General features: G+C 37.0%; 1 protein-coding gene across 10 annotated transcripts in view; it reads left to right on the forward strand.

Annotated features, from left to right (window-relative positions):
- Positions 1–24,759, forward strand: part of LOC105472692 (intersectin 1) — a 252,536-nt gene that overhangs the window by 137,215 nt on the left and 90,562 nt on the right. For 6 of the 10 annotated variants that reach the window (XM_011726179.2, XM_024790051.2, XM_071095646.1 and 3 more), the window contains 6 exons: positions 2,993–3,080; positions 3,533–3,672; positions 15,943–16,070; positions 19,035–19,264; positions 21,448–21,569; positions 24,036–24,050. In XM_011726179.2, the coding sequence (XP_011724481.1) occupies positions 2,993–3,080; positions 3,533–3,672; positions 15,943–16,070; positions 19,035–19,264; positions 21,448–21,569; positions 24,036–24,050 (723 nt within the window). The remainder of the gene's footprint in view (positions 1–2,992; positions 3,081–3,532; positions 3,673–15,942; positions 16,071–19,034; positions 19,265–21,447; positions 21,570–24,035; positions 24,051–24,759) is intronic. The other 4 variants (XM_024790050.2, XM_024790052.2, XM_071095647.1 and 1 more) reach the window with 1 other exon arrangement.

Below are 24,759 nucleotides of genomic sequence, written 5' to 3' on the forward strand. Positions count from 1 at the left end.
TAAATCTATTGAATTCAATTCAACAGAGATAATTGGTTTTTAGTTTTCTTCTAATATTCTTGTCTAGTTTTGATATCAGGGTAATGCTGGCCTAAGAAAATGAGTTGGAAAGTATTCCTTCCTCCTCTGTTTTCTAAAAATGTTTGTGTTGAAATAGCATTTCTTCTTTAAATTTTGGTGGCATTCACCAGTGAAGCCCTCTGGACCTGGAATTTTCTTTGTGGTAAGACTTAATTATAAAATTTATTCAGTAGGTATAGGGCTATTCTGATTTTCTTTTTCTCCTTGAATCTGTTTTGATTATTTGTATCTGTCAATGAATTTGTTTATATTATCTAAATTACTAAATTTATTTGTATAAAGTTGTTTCTAACATTCTCTTATTGTATGCAAGTCTGTAGTATCTGTAGTGATGTCCCTTCTTTCTTTCCTGATATTGGTGATTTGTGTCATCTCACTCTGTCTTCCAGCTTCCTCCTCCTTTTCCTTCCTAATCCCTTCTCTCCTTTCTCCTACTGTCTCTCTCCTCCTTCTTTTCTTGATCAATCTATCTGGAGTTTGTTGATTTTTAAAAAATAAGTTCTTGGCTTTATTGTTGTTTTTTTTTTTAAATAAGCTCTTGGCTTTATTGTTTTTCTCTGTGGTATGTCTGTTTTCTGTTTTATTTATTTATGCTCTTTTTCTCTTGTTTCTTCCAATTACTTATTTGGGGTTTAATTTTCTTTTGTCAGGCTTCATAAGGAGGAAGTTTAGATAATTGATTTTGGACCTTTCTTCATTTTTGATACAAACATTTTAAGCTTTAAATTTCCATCTAAACACTGAAATTGCCATATCCCACAAAGTTTTAAAATGTTGCATTTTCATATTCAATTCAAACTCTTTTTAAAATTTTCTTTGTAATTTATTCGAATTCTTTCACATTTATTGAGATTTATGGCTCAGCACATGATCTGTCTTGGGGAATATTCTATGGGCGCTTGAAGAGAATGTGCATGCTGTTATAGTTTTGTAGAGTGTCCCCTAAATGTCAGTTAGATCAAGTTGATTCATGGTGGTCTTCAAGTCTCCTATGTCTTGACTGATTTTGTGACAACTTTTATTAGCTACTGAGAGTGGAACACTGAAATCCTGGTCATTGTGGATTTGTCCATTTTCCTTTCATTTCTGTTCTGTTCAGTTATTGTTTCATGTACTTTGAAGTCCTAAGAACGTTCTTATACATTTGAAATTTGAGATTTGTAAAGTAAAAAGTATCAGAAATTGATTGCTGGAAATTATTTTAAAATATTACAAAATGCATGCACCTTTTTAAAGTGTGTGTGTGTATATATATATATATATATATATATATTTTTTTTTTTTTTTTTTTTTTTTTGAGACAAAGTCTCACTGTTGCCCAGGCTGGAATGCAGTGGCGCAATCTCGGCTCACTGCAACCTCCGCCTCCCGAGTTCAAGTGATTCTCCTTCCTCAACCTCCCCAGTAGCTGTGATTACAGGCAAGCGCCACCACACCCGGCTGATTTTTCTATTTTTTGTAGAGATGGGGTTTCACCATGTTGGCCAGGCTGTTCTCGAACTCCTGACCTCGGGTGATCCGCCCACCTTGGCCTAAGTATATTTTTCTATGTGTTAACTCTCTTTAAGTGTCTTTCATTAACTCTTGAGGTGAAGTTCCATAAAATATTCTCCTGGAAAATTTAAGGATGAAGGCCATGGGTTTATTTATCTGAGTATTATCACCTAATACTATATGACCAAGTACAATTTTTATTATTTAAGATTGATGCTTAGAATGTTCACTTATTGATAATATGATAAAAATCAGGATTCCCCAAAATGTAATGAAGTGAAAAATAAAACATTCTTTGAAGAAAGAAAAGTATGTAGTAGGTAATGAGATATTGGTTCCCTTTCTGTACAGGGATTAGCAGATACTTGCTTTGGAGATAAGTCAGATCTGATACGTGTATTCTGTTTTATCAAGTTTTTTTTCTGTTATGGATTATTCATAGGAGAAGATGCTTCTAAATTCTTGCTATTGAGTTAACTCTATCATTTAGACATATATTACACAGAGATTTATTCCACGTAAACCAGTCTGTATCTAAAGGTAGTTATTCCAAAATGGACTGGTTTTTAGCTTCTGATGAAAAATTTTAATTAAGGCGTTTTTAGTTTTTCAAAGAAAAAGTCAATACATAGAGCTCATTTTTTATCAAGGTAAAAATAAGAGTCAAATATTCTTTATTATAACCTGGGAAGGCTGCCATTTACTGAAATGTGCAGAAACTATACAGGATATTTTCAGCTAAATTTAAGCAAATACTATGCTTGGCAAGTTAACCACAAAAATTCCAAACAGCCTGTGCAGTGTGGCTTAACTTTTTTCTTGTGTCAGTTAAAAAATAGTTGCTTCAAAACTTTTGTGTACCTGTTTAAAATTCCATCCAGTGTGGTGGAAAAATATATACAGCAGCTAAGATTCTAGTTGTTAAAAATCTTTGATTTCTGTTTCCAACTTCAGGTATATGGTAAACCTAAGTTCAGCCTTAGTAAGTATCAAAGTTCAGGACAGAGTAATAAGATAACTCCTATTTAGACCACTGAGTTAGTTTACAAACAGTAGGATCACTGCATTTGCATTTGATCCCGGTGCCATTGGAAGATCATTACTTCAATTTATCTCTGTGGAGTGGTACTTAATGTACATTTTTTGAAGCTTATAAATATCCAGTAAGTCAACAAAAATATAAGAAATATCAGGGAAGCTATAGCTGTCTTAACTTTATTTTAGGGAAAAGCATTTGGCAAACAGTTAATTTATTAGCAAGAAAGCAGGAGCCTCACCTAGCTAATGATTAAATGCAGCTTCACCGTACAGGATTTGGGAAGAGTCTGAGAAAACTGACTTAAGCTCTGCCTGGATCTTAATGTAGACATGGTAGCCTTCCCTGTCATTCATTACTGTTTTCCTCCTTCCTTCCCAGGAATCTCAGCAAATGCTTGGAAGACTTATTCCAGAAAAACAGATACTCAATGACCAATTAAAACAAGTTCAGCAGAACAGTTTGCACAGTAGGTGTTTTATTTTTAAAGTTGACCTTTACTTTTTTCTTTCTTTTTTTGAGATGGAGTCTCGCTCTGTCCCCCAGGCACACCACTAGAGTGCCGTGGTGCAATCTCGACCCACTGTAACCTCCGCCTCACGGGTTCAAGATTCTCTTGCCTCAGCCTCCCAAGTAGCTGGGACTACAGGTGCATGCCACCACATCCAGCTAGTTTTTGTGTTTTTAGCAGAGATGGGGTTTCACTGTATTGGCCAGGCTGGTCTTGAACTCCTGACCCCAGGTGATCTGCCCGCTTTGGTCTCCCAAAGAGCTGGGATTATAGGCATAGGCCACCGTGCCTGGTCTTCTCTTATTTTATAACCAGCAAGAATTTCCCTAAGTGAAAGGAGAACATTAAAAAACATTTTCCTCACTGCAAATTAAAGTTTTTCTTATCTTTGCAATGTTTTTCTAAAATAGGAGATTCACTTGTTACACTTAAAAGAGCCTTAGAAGCAAAAGAACTAGCTCGGCAGCAGCTACGAGACCAACTGGATGAAGTGGAGAAAGAAACTAGATCAAAACTACAGGAGATTGATATTTTCAATAATCAGCTGAAGGTAACTCTTCTATGTGTGCCTACATGTATGTCCTACCCTTTAATTTTTTTAACTGTCCAAATGATTAGTTGCTATTTAATCTCAGGCAGAAAAATTTATTATGCCATTGTGAGACAATCTAAATTGCACTTTTCTCCTTGAAAATACAAGAATGAATTTGGCATCTATAAATTAGGGCTCAATGAGTGGCCCCAGCATGACATCTGTTTTTAACCTGAATCATATTTTGACACATCTCCATTCTTTTGTCTGTTTGCAGTCACATCAAGTTGATTCCAAAAGCTTTATCTTTCTTATGTTCTTTGAATACTATTAAAAGGGATTGTTTTCTTTTTTAAAACTAAGAATTTTTCTGCCACTTCTTATCTTCATTGCGCTTAAATGTAGATCTTTATTTTGTTACCTCACATTTTTAAATCTTACTGTTTTAGTGGAGTAATTGCTTTTGTCTCTTGTGGCAGAAGTGGTGTATGGTTTTGTCACATTTGCACAGTAAAATTGGGAAAATACCAAAACTCTGAGGAAATGTAAAATGGTTAGATCACAGCCTCTTTCAGATTTGGTGTTTCTGATTTAACTTTACAACTGTATCATCTTAAGAATGTTAATTATTGGCTGGGCGTGGTGGCTCACACCTGTAATCCCAGCACTTTGGGAGGCCGAGGCTGGTGGATCACGAGGTCAGGAGATGGAGACCATCCTAGCTAACACAGTGAAACCCCGTCTCTACTAAAAATACAAAAAAAATTAGCCAGGCGTGGTGGCGGGCGCCTATAGTCCCACCTACTCGAGAGGCTGAGGCAGGAGAATGGCGTGAACGCGGGAGGTGGAGCTTGCAGTGAGCCAAGATCGCGCCACTGCACTCCAGCCTGGGTGACAGAGTGAGACTCCATCTCAAAAAAAAAAAGAAAAGAAAAAAAAGAATGTTAATTCTTAAAATCACAACACAGTTTATTTCTTATAAACAATCATATACTACTTTAGATGTATGTATGTTATTCTTATAAGAAATTGGATGTTATACTTTTTTCCCCTCTAAATATTTGTTTTCCTTATCTAACTTAAAATTCTTTATATTTGACTCTGGCCAATTCAGCTTTTGACAGTAGGAAGAACTAAAACTCCTATTCTTTAATTCTGAAAACAAAATTAAAAATTAGAAATCATATTTGAAACTTTTATAATAGTTGACCTTTGGATTGAGATTTTAGGCCAAATTGTCTAGACATCTGAGTTTGAGGTATGTGTGCTGTTCTTTCAGAGTATTAGGTAATGATCTTTTCTCAATTGTACAATTCCAGGAAAGTGCTCTTAGGGGAAATATTATTTGAGCCAACTTAGTGTTTTTCTTCACTTTGCTTTCATGCTTACACAGTGTGTGTATGTGTGTACACTATATATGTTCTATATTCATGCATATATGATTATGTGTGGTATGTCAGTATTGGAAGTACAGCTATAAATTAACCATCTCAAGAATAAGTACAATTAAAAACAAAAAAACAAAAAAGATTAAGTTCAATTAAAATATGCTCACATTAACTTTCATTGTCACTTGTCTCTTTTATAAGCAAAAAAAAGAAAATAGCACTGTTGCAAAACCTACATTGCTTTTTAATAGTCTCTTGGGATATAAACTGTTAAATATTAAGCTATCTTCTGAACCCAGGTAGTAGTCCAGATTTGTGCCTTCACATTAAGATTCTTTTTCTAGAAATTTGACTCCCCAAAACAAGGTTCAGGTATTAGAAAATGATACTCTAGTGAGACTTTTGATAAATGTCTAGAAGATCTGTAGATTAAATAATTTTGGTGATTGAATTGCTGTTGCCATTACTAAAGAGAACACCCTTAATATGTGGTGAGTCACCCCTACTTTGTTTAATTGACTATGGCTGCTTTCAGCATCACAGAGTTTCTTATATAAAGGCTAATTTTAGCCCCCCTTTCCACTAGCCCTTTTTCCAAATATACTTATTTTTAAATAAGAATATTTCTCTTGTTTTTTAATTTTAATTTTGGCTTTCTCTTATTAACTTTAAATTTAAATTAATAAGATGAGTTTAAAAATCACAGGTCAGACCAGGTGCAGTGGCGTGTGCCTGTAATCCCACCACTTTGGGAGGCAGGTGGATCACTTGAGCTCAGGAATTCAAGACCAGCCTGGGCAAAAGGGTGAAACTCTGTCTCTACTAAAAAAAAAAAAAGAAAGAAAGAAAAAAAAAATACCAAAATTAGTCGGGTATGGTGGCGTGTGCCTGTAGTCCCAGCTACTTGGGAAGCTGAGGTCGGAGAATCACTAGAGTCTGGGAGGTCGGGGCTGCAGTGAGCCATGATTGTGCCACTGTACTCCAGCCCGGGGAACAGAGTAAGACCCTGTCTCAAAAAACAAACAAACAAAAAAAAAATAAACAAATCACAGGTCAGTATAACTATATTGTTTTGTTATTTAACACACATTTGGAGGACTTAGTTAATATGTTGTGTTACGCTTATTATCTCTAGTATTCCTCTCAAACCGGGTAAAGCCAAAGCAAACAGTTAAATTGGAGAGAATCAAAAGATTTATAGAATTTGATTGAGACAACTCAGAGATGGATTTATCATTTAGTCTCTTAAGTGTCATTTGCCCACTTTTCTTTGTTGTAGCCACACTGGAAAATGAAGTACTTTTTTTCTAACCTTAGAGCATGTGTCCGTTAGCAACTGTGTTTTCTTGGATGATGAGATAGACCAGGCAGAGCCAGCCTCCTGACCCTTGGAATTTCTTCAGTGTCCCTCTTGATCAGCAGTGCCTTTAGAGCATCCACACTGATGAAGCAAAAATTACTTCTACCTTCCTGGGATGTGTCATTTCACACATCTAACCTGGTGGTGTGAATTTGCTGTATCCTAAACCTTCCTTCCCTTAAAGGAAGCCAGCTGGAGAGTACAGAAGAGAAATTCGGGCTTCCGATTCTTTTGTATTTCATGTTCACATAGATTGTTCACCTGGAAGAAGGAAATGCAATTCCCTCATTATAGATTAGTACAGTAACACTGGAGGAGTATCTTACAGAGTACAGAATTTTAAAATTAGTTGATCAGGATACTACATCTATATTAAGTGGCTGGCTCCACAAAGGAGGATAACATTTAACACAAACTGATTCTCACTATTTTGGGTAAATTGCAATAAGTCATTCACTTACTTTGATGCATGCTCAGAGTTATGTCCAGTTTCTTAGGTATAAAGGTAATACAGGGAATAATCGTACCCTGGTTCAGCCCAGATTCTGAGTTATAAGACAGTTATTAGGAAGTATAGGAAGCATATTTAGTCAAAAAACTGAATACACTTATACTTGCCTTTTCTTTTAACATACAATCTGATTTAGTTCTTTCCTCTAGAATGTCTTGCTCAGATTAATTTGTCTTTTGTGGATTTCTCCCATTTTCTTCAGGAAGAATTACATTCCTCCCTTCCCTACCCAAAATCTGATAAGCCCAGATAGAAATTCTCCAAGCGTTAATTAAAGATGAAAAAGTTACAGGTTAATAGGTATTTGTTTCGTATAGGAAGCAACGTATTGAAAACATAAGGCATACTTTTAATTGTGGTCTTCTGTTAAATGGCTCCACATTCAAAGTCATGGGCCTTTAAGTTTCTACATAATCCTTGGAAATTGAAGGCTTATTTTTTGTTTTCCAAAAAGGCTGTTTTTCCATGCATTTTAATAGATATTTACCTTGTAGGTGTCACATTTATATATTCCAAAAAAAATCCTAAGGCGTAAATATCTTTCTATTTACCACCCAAACCAATAATTACTTGAGAAAGGAAACAGGAATCTTACTGTAGCAAATAAAGTTTGCTTTTGGGTTGTAAATAAGTCTGTAAAAACGGGGAGGGTGGGAGAAGAGAAACGATAGCACCCTGAAATATTGAAGCTCTTGCACTGCAAATTCCCCAACTGGCAGCCTTTGTACTTATGCTGCCCTTGATATGCATGGGAAATTTTAGGTTTTTGACTATCAGATGAAATATTTGAACAGTGAATTAATCAGGAATAATTAATTGTATTGTGATTATTGCTAGCATGAATTAGTACATCTTAAAATAGTTTGAATTCAGTAAATTTATAAAATTTATTTACCATAAATTTATTTACCATAAATTTCTGCTTTTAAAATGTGTTCTATATGTAACAAATACCTTATTAAGAAATCAGTTCAGTAGTCTTGCCAAATCCACATTCTAGAAACAACCATTTAAAATTATTATCTATGACTTTTACTTCAGTTTACACGAAAATTAAAACTCCCAACTTTTTTGGAGACTCTGTGTACCAAAAGGGTAGTTGTTTTTCTTACACACAGTGCTTACCTATAGGTATAAAATTATGATTCAAACAAGTGTTAACTAACATTACTGCCAGGACTTTTTGGACAGTGGCACCTGACTTTACCTTCACCTTGGTGATGTCAGTAGTTATTGTAGCAGTTTTCCTTGGCACTGACAGCCTAATGTTCCATATTTTAATGTCTTAGCTCTAACACGGAGCAGCAGCACAGAGTACAGCTTGTAGTTTTCCAAGCTCCTTTAAGAGGTCAAATAAGGAGAATCCAACACCCAACGGGGCTAGATTTTATGTTTCATGTTGAAAAGTTGAGTCCTTGTTGGTTCCTGTCTAGTCAGTGTGTACTGGACAAGTCCTAATGTGAATGGCCGTTTACATTTGAGCATTTCTTTCTTCCAGTCAGTGGCAATGGAGGAGGCAGTGTTGCAGTGCCTGGCAGTTCTCCTGGGCTGCGTCATCCACTTAGACTTCTTTCTAAAGGTCTCCATGCCCTACTCAGGCAATGCACATCTTTCTCAGACTAAGAATGATGAACCATCTCCAGCTCTGTGCTTCAGTTTCCCCTGCGCAGATGAGTGCTCAGTGTCTAAGATAGCATTTACCATGAAGTACTAAGCCTTCTTTATAAAAGTTAATTATTAGTTATTATTAATCGTGGCGTATGATTGATTCTTTCCTATTGACGAGTTGCATGTGTGTATGGTGGTGTAAACTGAATTACAAGCTGGACAAGGTACTGTATACTGTAGTCTTGTCTTTTTAACAAGCATTTTAGATCATTGAATTTGAGCTTGTCTGCAAAAATGTGAAAGCACTCCGTTATTATTTGGGTCATGTGCATATTTCTATCATGGGAGACATATTATGGTCAGTATACTATTCCAAATGTCTATAGCATTTTATTTTCTAGCAAAATTTGAGTATTTAAGACTAATTCACAATTATGATTTAATTCCTTAGTATACTTGGGAAATTCAGGCTTCTAAAATTAGACACAAGAGGCTGTTAGAAATATAAATTATCCCCATAATGCTACCTGTTCTAAAAATTGCTACTAAGAACTGAATCGATGTTGAAATGAGAAGGCCAGTTATAGTAAATGAGGTTGTTTGCTTAACTAAAGCCTTTATACTCTTGGTTTCAGACACTTGCTTTCATGGGAGGCTTATTCATTATGAAGGCAGTGAAAGGCAAAATGTTTAGCAAGAGAGGAAAAAAGAAAAGAATTGGAGAAAGAACTGCAGGACAGAGTAAGAAGTCAGGGGAAAAAATGCTTGTGAAGAGAAACAATTGGAAGGAGAAAGACTCAGAAAGAGGAGGCACGGAAACAGCAAGAAAAATCAGTATGGATTCAAACAGCAATGTTGATTTCTCATAATTAGTATTGTTTGGTTCTTTCATTTTGTTCAAGCAAAAATTTTATTTTTACATATATGATCCTTTGAAAAAGACCTCTTCTGCATAGAAGTAATAAAATTCTCTAACTCTCATTCTGTCAGATTCTGTGCCATACCAGTAAGCTGGTTGGTTGAGTTTTTTAGTTATAGCATGGGGTTTTTTTCTTTTTAAGGTAGTAAAAATTTAATAAAAGGTAATTTGGGAAAAGGTTAAGAAGAACTCAATCTTTTGAAAAAATCCTTTCTTCTCTTAATGGAATATTGCTTTATGACTAAAGCAGACACTTTGAGGGAAATTCAGATTTTTTAGGACAAACTGGAATCAGTTTTGTCTTTCTGGTAATACTTTCCGAGGGTACTTCCCAAAGCCTCATGGTGGAGGGTATCTAATTACCTATTGCTATTGCAGAGAGGACAGGAGCTTCTAGCTCTTCCGCCCACCCCCTTCCACACATACACCTTGCTCCAATCTCCCTTAGCACTTGTGGTATGTTGACTACCATTTTGTGCCATGGGAAATAGTCTTATCATTTTGTTAAATATCGACTTCAAATTTAAATATTTGAACATGTGTTCAAACATTATATCCCATTTCAGAATTTAAATAATCAGGCCAGGTGTGGTGGCTCATGCCTATGATCCCAGCACGTTGGGAGGTCGAGGTGAGTGGATCACTTGAGGTCAGGAGTTTGAGACCATCCTGGCCTACATGACAAAATCCCATCTCTACTAAAAATACAAAAATTGTCTGGGTGTGGTGGCACGCACCTGTAATCCCAGCTACTTGGAAGACTGAAACAGGAGAATCACTTGAACTTGGGAGGCAGAGGTTGCAGAGAGCTGAGATCATGCCACTGCACTCCAGCCTGGGCAACAGAGCAAGACTCCATCCATCTCAAATAAATAAATGACCAATCAGTATATCTATCTTTTTCTGTGTAGTCCTCTCACTTTTAATGCATCAAGAATGAATAAACGTAGCCTGGTACAATGGCATGTATCTCTGGAGGCTGAGGTGGGAGGATCACATGAAGCCAGACGTTCAAGGCTATGATCGTGCCTGTGAATAGCCACTATACTCCAGCCTGGACAACACAGTGAGACCCTGTCTCTAAATAAATACATTTTTTAAATAAATGAATAAATTTATAATTTTGTGATAAATGGGCTATCAGTTTACCTTGATTTGGGTATATTTTCTGTGTTCTGAAATCGTTATTTTTCAAAATTTTCCATCCAGGCACAAGTTCTCACCTCGTGGGGTTTGTTAACTGGCTTTCTTTAATAGCTCTTGATTTGTTTCACAACCACCTAATTTGAAAAAGTTAATGTATTTTAAAACTCCAAAGGCCTTCTATAAATTTTGATATTGTATACTACGTATTATCCCTAGGTAAGAAATAATGTTTATTTACAGAAAAGCACTTATACTTCGGACTTTTTATGGATATGATATTATAGATAAACACCTGAAATTTCTGATGCTGGTAGCTACATCATTTTTTTATGAGGTCAATATAAACAATATAATATTAACAGTATGAAGATTATTATAAATGGTATATGTGAGCTAAGTAATTTTATCCTGATTTATGTTGTTGAGCTCATGAATTTTAAGTAATTAAGTTACGTTTGTTTTTGTCTCTCATTTCCAAGAGACATCCTGAGGCGAACCAAAAGCAAAATCCTTCAAAAAAGTTAAATAATCTAAATCAGCAAATAAATTTCCATTAACTGCTAGTCTCCTTTCATAGACCCCTGTTGCTAGTTAATTTTTTTCTCTTCAAAGGACTCCTATACATATTGTTCAGGTGCATGCTACTTCATATTTCAAGTAATATTGTTTCACATAATACATGTATTTTTGAGTGTCTCTAAGACCAGATGAAGGAAAAACAGTCACAGTTATTAAATCAAGTGATTCTGTGCCTTTTAGCATAGCAGCAGAACAACCATGTTCAGTAAACGTGAGCCATGTTTCTCAGGGGAAAAATAGTTGGATCTTCTTGGGTATTCAATTTGTCAAACAGATTGCTTTTGAAATACTTTGGCTCTGTGCCATAGGATGTCCAAAGATGTTTTATGGTTCAAATAACTTAGTTCTTTAGGGGAAATAAGTGACTTTTCCCTCTTTGGTCTAGGGAAGAAAATTAAAAGCAAGTTGATTTTCATTTATCTTAACTAATACAAAACAGAATCTTGATATGCCAATAATTTGTTTATTGTAGTTCATGAGCTGTTTTTGATCAAAGACCCCTTGATACTAATAAAAGCTGTGAGCTTTCTCCACTAGAAAAATGCCCATATTCCCCAAGACTGCGTGCAACTAGTATCCACAGGGCTGAAGCTTATTCGTGGAACCTGGTTAAGAAATTCTGTATCTTAGTAATTCTGCATAAGTTGTTTGTGATTTTAAAAAAAACCTTATTTTGGCCGGGCGCGGTGGCTCAAGCCTGTAATCCCAGCACTTTGGGAGGCCGAGATGGGCGGATCACGAGGTCAGGAGATCGAGACCATCCTGGCTAACACAGTGAAACCCCATCTCTACTAGAAAATACAAAAAAAAAAAACTAGCCGGGCGAGGTGGCGGGCGCCTGTAGTCCCAGCTACTCGGGAGGCTGAGGCAGGAGAATGGCATAAACCCGGGAGGCGGCGCTTGCAGTGAGCCGAGATCCGGCCACTGCACTCCAGCCTGGGCGACAGAGCGAGACTCTGTCTCAAAAAAAAAAACAAAAAACCTTATTTTAATATTTAATATATGTGTGTAGTATATATAGTACACATTTTATAGTTTTATTTTTTCCTGCCTAAGTATTTGTTACATGCAGCTAAAATTTCTTGACTACTTAATAATTTCTTATTTAAGAAAGTACTGTAATTATGTTTTATTGGAAGATAATATCAAATTATTACATACTCTACCTAGTATAAAACATACCACACACTTGAATAGAATTCATAAAAGAAAAATCAAAGTTGTATACTCTGTGCTATATTGCTAGATTAATTCCCAGCCAAGAAACATGTTTTTGTAAGAGTTACTGGTTTTAGAAAAAAAAATCACTTAATTTTAGGAAGAACCAAGTGAGATACTGACTTTTGATATGTGGTAATTTCTTGTTTGTTTTCTTTCTGTTGTAGCAAAATAACTGTGACAAATTCCATGTGGATTTAATAGAATTTGCAGAGTCATTTTAATCAATTTGCCTACCAGGAAAAGTTGATACTTTCAGTGTGATGAAATTTTCCTTAGCCATTTCCCCCAATAATTTGCTCATTTCCTAGATACATAATTTAATGATACCAGATTTGTTTGTCTCTTTGAATTTTTTTTTTTTCTGAAAGAGTTAAAAGGATACTTCTTAATAACTGTGACAGTACTTGAGTCTCTTTAATAGTATGGAAAAGAATGAGAGAATAGTGTAGCCATCTGCTCCCCTGTGTGAAGGGACTGGGTGTTCTGCAAGGACTTTGTTGTGGCGAAGGAAGGAGAGCCATTCACTCATTTTTTTAAGAGTATATTTCTTCATTCTATAGATTGCCTTCTCGGAAGTTCAACTTTTTAAAAAGCTGATCAACTTAGAAATCATCCATGCTCTGCCTGTTTTGATTAATGCCATAGTAAACTCCTAAGTCCAAGAAAAGAGGAGACCCAGAATGCCTGCCTCTGGGCAGCACGTTGATTTCCTTACAACTGTGTATCTCAGCAGTGTTTGACTTGGACGAAGGAAATTATAGAAAAACCTCGCCATCTTTAAATCTGGATCATAAGGTGCCAGAGCCTTCTGTTAGCTTATTTGTCATCTATTTTTTACGGTTCCTGCAAGCTCCATTCCTTGGAGGTACTTGAAACTGCAATTGACATAATCAGTTCCTAAGATTGGTTCAAATGCTGCTAAACTCAAAAAGAAGTGTTTTTAAAAAATTTAAACATCTTTTTTATGTATTTGATACATTTAAAAATTATTTTTGAAACTGTGCCATAGGTAGGGTTTTTTTTTCTGTATTCTTCAAAATCACTTTTTCTTACACGTTTTTCAATTTTATAGTGCCTCCTAATGTATTACTAGCTTTACTTGCATCTACTAGTCAGTGATCTGTAAATCCATATCCAGTTACAAGAGCCTAGTATAGAAAGGAAATGTGCAGTGTAATTCTTGGGGAAAAATGAAAAATCTTCATTTGGGCCTATGGGCTATCTATTATAGTATGTTGATACATCATGGCCAGGGTCCATTCTGGTTGTGCAGTACCTGTTGTTGAATATTTTGAATATCACTCATAAATACATTTTTTCCTGGATGAAATAAGGACTTTTCTTTATTTAATATATAATCAGATTCCTGAACATCAAACTGAAATGTTATTTCTCTTCCATCATTTCTTACTCCTTTGTATTTAATTTCAGCTCAGGGTTATTTTGCTTATGCTCTTTTCACTCATTCTTGCAGTTAGGAATAAAATTCTAAATAAAACAGACACTGAAATAAAGAAATACTCATGTGATGAACAATGTCTAAGATTTAACAGATCCTCAAACTCGAAGAACACCTAAAGATCATCTATTCTGATTCATCTGCCAGCTCATGTCAGGGACCTGAGATTAGAATCCTGGTTTCTTGATTCCCAGTTCTGTACCTTTTAAGTATAGTCTTTTGCTGTAAATTATTTTTTCTGAACCTATTTAAGAATTTGATGGTATTGAAAATGAAATTTTCATTCATGTTATTACTGATTACTAGTTATTCTTGATTCTGGGTTACTAAGAAAACCAATACTGCTGATTTTTTAACACTTAAGTTTTACATCCCTTGGTATGGCAGTGAGAAAGGTGATGAAAAATGGACTTCTTTCTCCCTAGGGTTGATTTTCTGATCTCAGCACTTTAAACAGTCAGTGTGAGAATTCATCATTGCTTCCCAGTCTTAGCCTTCTTTTCCCCTTTCCTCTGTTCCACATGTCAGGTCTGCTGCCATAGGGAGCAGTCCAATTTGTGCCTTACAAAGGTACCTTTTCCTGATGTGTCCTGCCTGGATGTTCCTAGTGTCATCTGCTAGGTTCCCCCACTGAAGTCCCTTCCTCCCTTCTTTTCCCTCCTTCCCCCTTCCTTCCTTTCCTTTTTTTCCTTCTTCCCCCTTTCCCCTTCCCCTTTTCCTCCCATGCCTTCCTCTTCTAAGTACCTCCCCCAGCCTCCTAATCTCCAGTTAAACTTTTTCTTTTATCTCATTGTTCTCTTTTAAAGCCACTCAGCATCACTTACAGTTTATAAAACATTTGTATATGCATTTTAACTTTAACCTTAGCAAAATTAGTAGGAAAAGGTTAGCCTAACCCTTAAGAAATTTTTCCAGTAACAAGTGCATATTTTAATACTGACCTTCTACAGACAAATGGTCTATCTTTGTTTTTCAATCTCTGAATGAATCTAAAGGTAGGAATTTTAGGGCCTGGAAGAAACCTGCCCATCTAGTCTCGCCAGTGAGAAAAGTGATAGAAGACAGGGCAAATCTTAGTCCTTAAATCTCCCCATAGAGATCCCTGGGCCATGTACTGGGAGGACCAGCCCTGGTTAGATCAAGAAATCAACTGGAAAGATACCTTAGCTCTACTGGGTACTTTGACTCATCTGATTTATTGTTGGCCCAAGTAAGACGAGTTTCAGTGACTCAATCTATTGGGGACCTTTTGATTTCTGTGGAATCAGGGAGTTTCTTCCTCAGCAGACGTTTCCTTGTTCGTCATATTTTCAGGTGTTTAAACTTGTGACTCAAGTACTTTAAATATCATAGAATGCATTTTATTTTCAGTAGCCTGCTAAGGAAATTACTGCTATTCCTGCAGCTAGTATCAAGTGAGGAAATTGGATCCAAGGTAGTCATCATCAAATTATAGCTTTTTACTTTCAACCTGATTGCTAGTTTAGTTTGGGGCAGTTAGCAACTTGAAGGATAGATTTAGTAAGAAAAGATGCTCTGGAAGAGGTGTAATTTGAAGAAAAATAGACCCTTGGGGGAAGAATTGAGGTCAAAGAATTGAGTAGCAAAGAGATGTCCATTTGTTCTAAGGCAGCTTAGTGAAAGGTGGAGGTGAGGTTTGAATGGAGGTAGTGAGTGAAGAAGAGGCATGTGTATTTTCAAAGTCAGTAGAGGTTGGTGTTGACTGATAATCAAAAGAAGCTTAAGTTTTATTCATGATCCTCACCATATCTTGGAACTGGTTACGTTCCATTATGATTGCTGAGCCTTATCAGTAGAGCTCCTCTCCTGCCCTTCGCTAGCAGCTTTCTTCTAGAGCAGATCATGGAAAATGGTATAATGTGTATGGCTCATTAGAATGTAATCTGAAGTGGCCTTTGGAAATCAGTCATGTCAAAATGTGGTGTGATTTTAGCTTTCCAAGTTGACTTTTTCCAACTCTGAAACATTATCTCCTAAGTGTCCTAGGCTTCCCACTATGAAATGTTGCATGCTGATAAATAGTTGATGTATTTGTCACTCATGTCGCTACATGAGCTGTTTCTCGGTTAATTATAGGAACTAAGAGAAATACATAATAAGCAGCAACTCCAGAAGCAAAAGTCGATGGAGGCTGAACGACTGAAACAGAAAGAACAAGAGCGAAAGATCATAGAATTAGAAAAACAAAAAGAAGAAGCCCAAAGGTGAGTCTTCTTTGGATTATGGACTCATCTGGAAGGAACTTTGAGGATTTACTATTCTTTGCCTGGCTTCTCCAAGTAGTTACTGCACCAGAAAGAGCTTTTAGTCTTTAGTGTGCGTGTGAAGTGTGAGTGCAAACACAAACATGTGTATATATAAATCTTTGCATATATCAGTACCCCCTGAAGTTTTTGGTTAGTTCCCAGAGCTCTCTAAGCTACTACTATGTAGATAAATGGAATTATACAAGGAAATTGGGACACTTGGTGTGCTCATTTGCATGTTAATGGCCAAAATAACATTTCTAGTTCACAGCCTTTTACTAACAGCTAACAGGGGTTGGAATGCCTGGTTTAAAATTTAAGCCACTGAGCTAGTGCCCCACACAGGGCTTCTCCAGCAGGGTCAGGGTGGGCCCCTCTGTTTCCCTTCTGTTTTTCAACTGCAAATTAAACTTTAGTACAAAAGGGGGAAATTTGCTGCTTAGTGCGTAGGATACAGACATGTTTGTATCTGTTTTTGAAGATTTGTGTTTGTGATGTTTTTATTTTTACTTGTAACTTACTGTGGTAAATTGTAGAAATTTGTGTCTGATTTTGTTACTGGATATTTGCCTTTTAAATGTCAGTTAATTTTAGACTCCACAAAACAAAAATGACCAAATGTCCCAATGACAGCCTGTAAATTATAAAAGTTGGTAATTGAAATTAGATTAAGGCCAGGCACAGTGGCTCACGCCTGTAATCCCAGCACTTTGGGAGGCCAAGGTGGGCGGATCACAAGGTCAAGATATTAGGACCATCCTGGCCAACATGGTGAAACCCCGTTTCTACTAAAAATACAAAAATTTAGCTGGGCACAGTGGCACATGCTTGTAGTCCCAGCTACTTGGGAGGCTGAGGCAGGAGGATCACTTGAACCCAGGAGGCGGAGGTTGCAGTGAGCTGAAATCATGCCACTGTACTCTAGCCTGGCAACAGAGAGAAACTCTATCTCAAAAATAGAAAAAGAAAAGAAAAAGAAATTAGATTAAAAAGACGACAAAATGGATACTTGAGACAAGTCGTAAGTCGTTAACTTTAGTGGGCTGAGTTCAGTTAACCTGCGGAGAGCTGTGCCTACTTTCTTATGGGTATGTAGAGTCGTCTGTTTGTTTTTCAGTGCCAGTGGGGAGGTATCTGGGGTCCCAAACCAATTTACATGATTGTTTTATGGTTTTCTTGGAGGTCAGACTAAGGGTCTCCTCCTTGGATGTATTGATTAATTCCATCCTTTTCTTACCTCCACAGTGTATAAAATGCTTTTATTATTCACACTATACTGCACTGAACTGTTAAATTCCTACAGAGTAGAAATAAACGTAAAATACAGAAAAATACATAAAATACATAAAATAGCATAATACAGAAAATAGCTTAATAAAAATATAATATGTAATATATATTCCAATTACATAGATAAAAACTACTCCAAATTAACTTCAGAAATTAGATGGTTGTACACTATATATGGTGACCTTTATTGGTAGAAAATATAAAGTAATTTTTTTTTTTTGAGACGGAGTCTCACTCTGTCACCCAAGCTGGAGTGCAGTGGCATGATTTCAGCTCACTGCAACCTCTGCCTCCCTGGTTCAACCGACTCTCCTGCCTCAGCCTCCCAAGTAGCTGGGACTACAGGCGTGCGCTACCACGCCCAGCTAATTTTTATATTATTAGTAGAGATGAGCTTTCGCCATGTTGGTCTAGAACTCCTGACCTGGTGATCCGCCCTCCTCAGCCTCCCAAAGTGCTGGGATTACAGACGTGAGCCACCGTGCCTGGCCACTGTTTTTATTATGGTTTTTTGTTGTCATGAATAACAGTGTTCTTACCCCTCCAAAAAATGTTTTTATACTTTCCTAAAAGACATTTTAAAAATTGTAAATAAAATGTTTAAGATTTAAGTTTGAAGACTTCTGCATAAAAATTTCACATTCATACAGAGTAGCAATAAATGTAATTTTTTGACAATGGAGAATAAAAGTATAATTTGTTTCAATTATGTTCCCGTGGCAAATTCCTAATTCTAGCCAATGACCTGTGTGCGTTAGCCATGTCACAGGATGGCAGTTCAGGGTGGAGACTCTGGGACCAGGCTGCCTGGGATTGAAGCCCAGGCACATATGATTGTGTGATGTGGACAAGTCATTTAATATCTCTGCCCCAGCTTCCTTATTTGTAAAATGGGAGTAATACTAAGACTACCTACCTGATTCGCAGTTTAAAGGAGTTAATATATGGAGAGCTAGTTATTATTATATCATTTGTTATTACATATTAGTTTCATTTAAAGTATTTTCTGACTTTATAAAGTATTATAGAATGAGAAAAATTATTCTCAGTCTTTTACTGTGGGTTTCAGGTTGAGGCCATCAAAAATTACAAGGCCTAGATTTAATTACAATTATCTATTTGTGGTAGCTACTTTGAAAAACAAAATCAAAGTAGTTGAAGTCAATAAAACAATCCCTTGCTTTCAGCTTCAGGTTTGGGGAGCAACATGTGTGCATGTAAATGTGTTGTACCCTTTGCTGGGGGGAAATTTTAATGATCTGATTGATCATGTACTTATTTTAAGTGATATTTCATTTACAGTGTTGGGTGTATTTTATTTTTATAGAAGTTATGTTCTCTGTGTTTTATGGCTCTGTTTGGTCAGTTTAATACCCGCTTTATTATTAAGTGTGTTTCTTATTCTTGTAACCACTTTATAAAATACATCAGAAATTTTCTGTGTTTTCCTAAATCATGTGATTTCTTCTCACTCAGAACTGAAGCCCTGATTCAGTTGCCCCGTCTGAAGAACAATGTTCCCTTGATGTTTCCCATCCCATTTACTGGATGGAGCTTTTTTTGTGAAAAGAGGCAACAGTAGTGTTAACTTAGAGCTGCTTCCTTGCTGTAATCAAGTGTGTTTGTTGGCAGACGAGCTCAGGAAAGGGACAAGCAGTGGCTGGAGCATGTGCAGCAGGAGGACGAGCATCAGCGACCAAGAAAACTCCACGAGGAGGAAAAACTGAAAAGGGAGGAGAGTATCAAAAAGAAGGATGGTGAGGAGAAAGGCAAACAGGAAGCACAAGACAAGCTGGGTCGGCTTTTCCATCAGCACCAAGAACCAGCTAAGCCAGCTGTCCAGGCACCCTGGTCCACTTCAGGTATTAGAAGCCAAAAATAATTCTAGAAAATAAGTCATCTTCTCTCCCAGATCCTCCTGAAAAACGCCCATATCTCATCAGGACCAGTCTTGGCTACATTAACAGATGAGAACATCAGTCTCTTATTTTGAGCATGGCAGCTCTTCTTTCCCCAGGGTCAGTTGAGATCTGTGTAATTCTCCCATCACCATGCCAGCCTCTGGCCCACGTTACACCGGCATCCACGAGTCCTCTACAGAGTTAACAAGTGGCATGAAGTTCCACTGGTCGTATATGCTGCAAAAGAACCTGCTGTTTCTCTGGTTTGTTATTTCCCTCCCTGGAATTTCTAGGCTGTTTCTGCAACAGAAAGTGGCACCTTTCACCCTTGCCTCCACTGATGGGGTATTCGCTGTCTTCGGTCTGCATTGCATAAAACTGCTTTTACTTTTTGAAAAGTGGCAGCGTTTTGTCCTTTGAACATAATTTGCTTTTTCTTTTCTTTACTTCTCTTTGCTTTTCTTTTTTCTTTGAGACAGTCTCACTCTGTCGCCTAGGCTAGAGTACAGTGGCACAGTCATAGTTCACTGCAGCCTCAAACTCTTGGGTTTAAGCAATCCTCCTGTCTTAGCCTCCCAAGGAGCTGGGACTATAGGTGTGCACCACCATGCCCAGCTAATTTTTTTTTTTGTAGAGATGGAGTTCTAACTTTGTTGCCCAGGTTGGTCTTGAACTCTTGGCCTCAGGCAATCCTCCCACCTTGGCCTTTCTGAGTACTGAAATTACAAGCATGAGCCACCATGCCTGGCCTAATTTGCCTTTTTTTTTAAAAAAAAAAAAAAAGGATAAATAAAAGACTGAACAAAAAGATAAATGAAAGACCGATCTAATTGGAATAGCTAGGAAAAGCTATCCTTTATAATAACAGATGTAAGCTAGAATGTATTTAAGATTCCTGTGTGGTTGTGTGATTGTACAGTTTTGCAAATAATGCTCAGCGGAAGCAAGTCGTTGCTTTTTCTTTGTGTGGAAAATTATACCAATTTTGCTTGGTCATCCGTGTGCTGCTTTAGTGCTGCGGTATACAGAAAGAAAAGAAAGAAAAAACACTTTCAAGCTATTCTGTAAAGGTTTACTGGTTCCCAGCTGCATAGTGGGCTGAGATGGGCGTGAGGTATGGAGCTGCAGTAGGCACCTACCTGCCTTCAGATGCGTGCAGTCCAGGGGAAAGACTGGCAGGTCATCAGACCTACACAGTAGCAACCATGTCATAGGAGGGGCAAATCAATTTTTTGATAGTTTTTTTCTATCTGAAAATAATTTCACCATTGATCTTAGGCAGTTAGTTTAAGTTCTTCACGCGTCCTCCTAGTATAAAATGAAGATTTGTTTTTTCGCCTTCAGTCAGTAGGAAATCTTGCATGTCATACAGTTCAAAATCATGTGGAGATAATACTTTACCCTCATTGCTTTCTGGATAAGAGAGTTATATGTCAAAATACTTGTAGCTCTTGAGTAAAAATGCCCAAAGGTCTGTTATTAGTTGTTGCTAACCAGAATGCAAAATATCCTTTGCTCATGTGCATTTCTAAACATTTTGTTTCATTTAAAATCTAAATTATTTTCATCTAGGGTTCATCCTTAGGCTCATTATTTCCCAGAGAAATGTATAGGAAGAGTTTCTTCATTGGGGATTATCAGCACTTAGGTTTTATATGACCATGTTAAAGAGCCTAAAACATCTGCATTTTCATGTTTTGGTATGGAAACTGGTGCCTCTGTTCCCTCCCAAACAAGTTTGCTCCTTGGCTGATTCAGACTTTGGGTCGTATCCTAACTGCTACATTGTACTCAACACGCTGGGTAGGGAGGAGGGGGTATGATGCTTTACAGATCTGCACTGCTAGAGCCCAAGCCAAGAGGCAGAGACAAGGGACCTTTAGGCAGCCTGGCTGCACTCAGCCTTGGAATGACCTTTGTTTAGAGGGAGTCACCAATGAACTCTCTGATGGGTTTGAGTTGCTGACGTCAGATTTGGCTCTGCTTTGGCAGTCAGTATGTGTTTCAGAAATTCCTTGAATGGAGGGAAATAGTTCAGAGGTGAAGATAGGCAATAGAGGAGAGGTTAGTTGTTTGGCTTGTTGTCGTACATTTATGTTCTCTGTAATTATTTATTTTTGTCCCCCCACCTTTTTTTTAAACAGAAAAAGGTCCGCTTACCATTTCTGCACAGGAAAACGTAAAAGTGGTATATTACCGGGCACTGTACCCCTTTGAATCCAGAAGCCATGATGAAATCACTATCCAGCCAGGAGACATAGTCATGGTAAGAAAGACTCCAGTGAGAGGGTCATTTCTGTTGAAGATTAGCCTCTGTCCTCTTGTTTCACTTTATTCAACAATTGTGAGATTGTCAGTGAGTATGAAACCCAAGAATTCAGCATCTAGATTTTTAAAGTGTAAGCTCAGTCTTCTTTCTTTTTTATTAAAATGAAAGATGGCATTTAAAAAATGTATCCCAACATCACTTTAAAATTGAGTTGGTAAAGACAATGTGTTCTTATTTTTAAATCTATAAATGTCTGATAATTTCAGAGTTTAGATTACTACTTATATACTATGAGTAGAAATATATGAGTATAAATATATATGTAATACATATATTTTATATATGATGTATAGACTATATACTAGCATGCGTGTGTATATATATTATATGTATAATATATACTAGTGTGCATATGTACATATATATACACACACACTAGGATCCTCCAAAGTGGGAGGAGGCCAGGAGTCTTTAAGAAATAGTTATAAGTGCAGAACACCTATCATCATTCTCATAATTGCAATAACTTTTGTATCTTTGCATCAGAGCATCTTTTTTCCCTTTAATTATGTGAACTTTGAATTATGTAAAAAGAGTAATGAATTACACAGTTAATCTGCTTTCCTACTCTGAAACAGAAAATAATTTAAAATTTTACTTTGTTACTGTTTCTTTCCTTTAATTAATAACAATCTTATGATGTGACTGAAACTATAGGAACCAGTTTAAGAAAGAAAATCAAACAACATGGTTCATCTAAATCATTTTCTAAAAGAAAATAGTAGTTCCTTGTTCTAGTTACTCACTTTTAGAGTCTTAGAAGTCGTCAACTTTGCATTACTCTTAGCACTTTTTTTTTAAAAGATAATTTAGCTTTTTTTGTTGTTGTTGACACAACTTCTCACTCTGTTGCCCAGGCTGGAGTGCAGTGGCGTGATATTGGCTCACTGCAACCTCTGCCTCCCGGGCTCAAGCAAAGCGATTCTCCCACCTCATCCTCCCAAGTACCTGGAACCACAGGTGTGCACCACCATGCCCAGCTAATTTTTGTATTTTCTGTAGAGACAGGGTTTCTCCGTGTTGCCCAGGCTGGTCTTGAATTGCCTGGGCTCGAACTATCCTCCCATGTCAGCCTCCAAAATGCTGAAATTACAGGCATGAGCCACCATGCCTGGCCTAGAATTTGTAAAGAACTATGAAAGTTAACAATTGAAACAACATGTTTCTTGCCCAAGGACTGTATGTCTCTGAAGTATAAAGGGTGTTATACAGGTGATTATACTATTACTCATGCATTCATCTTGCCATATACACATCATATCTGTGGATCTTTAATGGGCTAAAATACGTAGAAATAACAGTATGTTTAGCACTTAGAGAAATCAATTCTTATGTCCCTTTTTTTCCTGATAGCGCTGTTTTCTCTGTAATTACCATGGGCTAGAAGAAGCAAGGCCAAAAATCCCAAATTATTTTTTCTTTTCTTTTCTTTTCTTTTTTTTTTTTTTTTTTTTTTTGAGACAGAGTCTCACGCTGTCACCTAGGCTGGAGTGCAGTGGCATGATCTTGGCTCACTGCAGCCTCCACCTCCCAGGCTCAAGTGATCCTCCTGCCTCAGCCTCCTGAGTAGCTCAGAGGTGTGTGCCACCACACCCAGCTAATCTTTATTTTTTTATTTTTTTGTAGAGCTAGGGTCTCCCTATGTTGCCCAGGCTCCAGATCTTTAAAAGTTAAAATCACCTTAACAATAGTGAAAACCTCTTCAAATATACTCCATGGCTTCATTCAGCACACAGTTATTGCCTGAAACATGCTGGGTGCCAGCCTTACTCATCCTTTACAGAAAGAACTGTGGGTTTGGGCACTCCACTCTGCGCACACAGACGGTAACTCGAGCCAGCAGGGCATGTTTGTCAGCTTTCCTCTGACTTCACCACCTGCTGTTTCCTACACCGTGGTTTCTAATAGCCTGAAGCTACTTTACTCACACTGCCTCGTATTTGAAGTAGTGTATCCTGTAAAGCAGATTAATTGTAAAATATGTAAATACCATGTAATAGGAATCTAACATTTCTGAAAATACAATGTCACATCAGTGAGGACCTCATTACAATTTTTTTTAACGTTAAACAAACCAGCCTAATATTTTTGAAACTGGATTTTCTTGCAACACAAGGTGCAGAGAAGCAGCTCGCTCTCATCCTAAAGTAAGGGAAGGTTGTGAAATGTTATGATAAGGAAATGTTGCAGGTGATCTGTATCTTGATGAGAAAGTGTTGCTCTTTTTCGGTAACATATTTGGGCTTCACCTATAATCCTAGGCCTGTTGAAACCTTTTCCTCGAATTGGCTAGTTAACCACCAGCTTGATGAGATGCATAGAGTTTAGATATGCTGTAAGAATAAAGCATGTCATTAAACATATATTTTGCCTTGCTTTCAAACCTTTGCTTTCCTGGTGGAGGTTAAAGGGGAATGGGTAAGTGTTGCCTAACTGTCAGGAAGTCTGCATCTTATTCAATGTTTTGTCCTTTTAAGTCACTTGAATTCTGTGTAAGTACACATATCTCTGGGTGTTGTTGTGGCAGTAAAAATGTGTTTGAGTCTGTGTAGTAGGTTGTGCTTAAAAAAAAAAAAAAAGTAAGTCATAAGTCTTCTCAGTTTGTGTACTGGGTTTCTTTTTGCTAGATTCCTTTTAAGGACTAACTTGAATGCTCTGTGTTTGGCAAGGAATTGGGTCAAGTCTTCATCCCAGGCCATAGACAAAAAGGAGTTCCAAGTAGATTAAACATAAAAGATAACAATTCTGGAAAGCAAAAATTTTTAAGGAGACTATTGGAATAATTTTCTGGCTAAGAAAGGCCTTTTTAAGCTATAAAAACCAGAAGTCGTAAGAGGCAAAAATGGACAGTTGACAATATGCAAAAATTAAAATGTCTATATTTCAAAATATATGAGACCAAGGGTTACATAAAGGGTTACCCCTGTTACATAAAGATTCCAAACAGTTAACTTTGAAAGACACCCACAAGCCTTAAACAATTGGCAGAGGGTGGGAAGGGACATTCACAGATGAAGTAAAAAGTCAGTTATTTAAAAAATACATGAAAAGATGCTTAGCTTCTTGGGCGATCAGAAAAATGCAAGTTAGAAAACAAAATAGCATTGTTCCTCTATCAAATGAGCAA

Source organism: Macaca nemestrina, chromosome 4 (assembly GCF_043159975.1).
Source record: "Macaca nemestrina isolate mMacNem1 chromosome 4, mMacNem.hap1, whole genome shotgun sequence".
NCBI classification, from domain to species: Eukaryota; Metazoa; Chordata; class Mammalia; order Primates; family Cercopithecidae; genus Macaca; species Macaca nemestrina.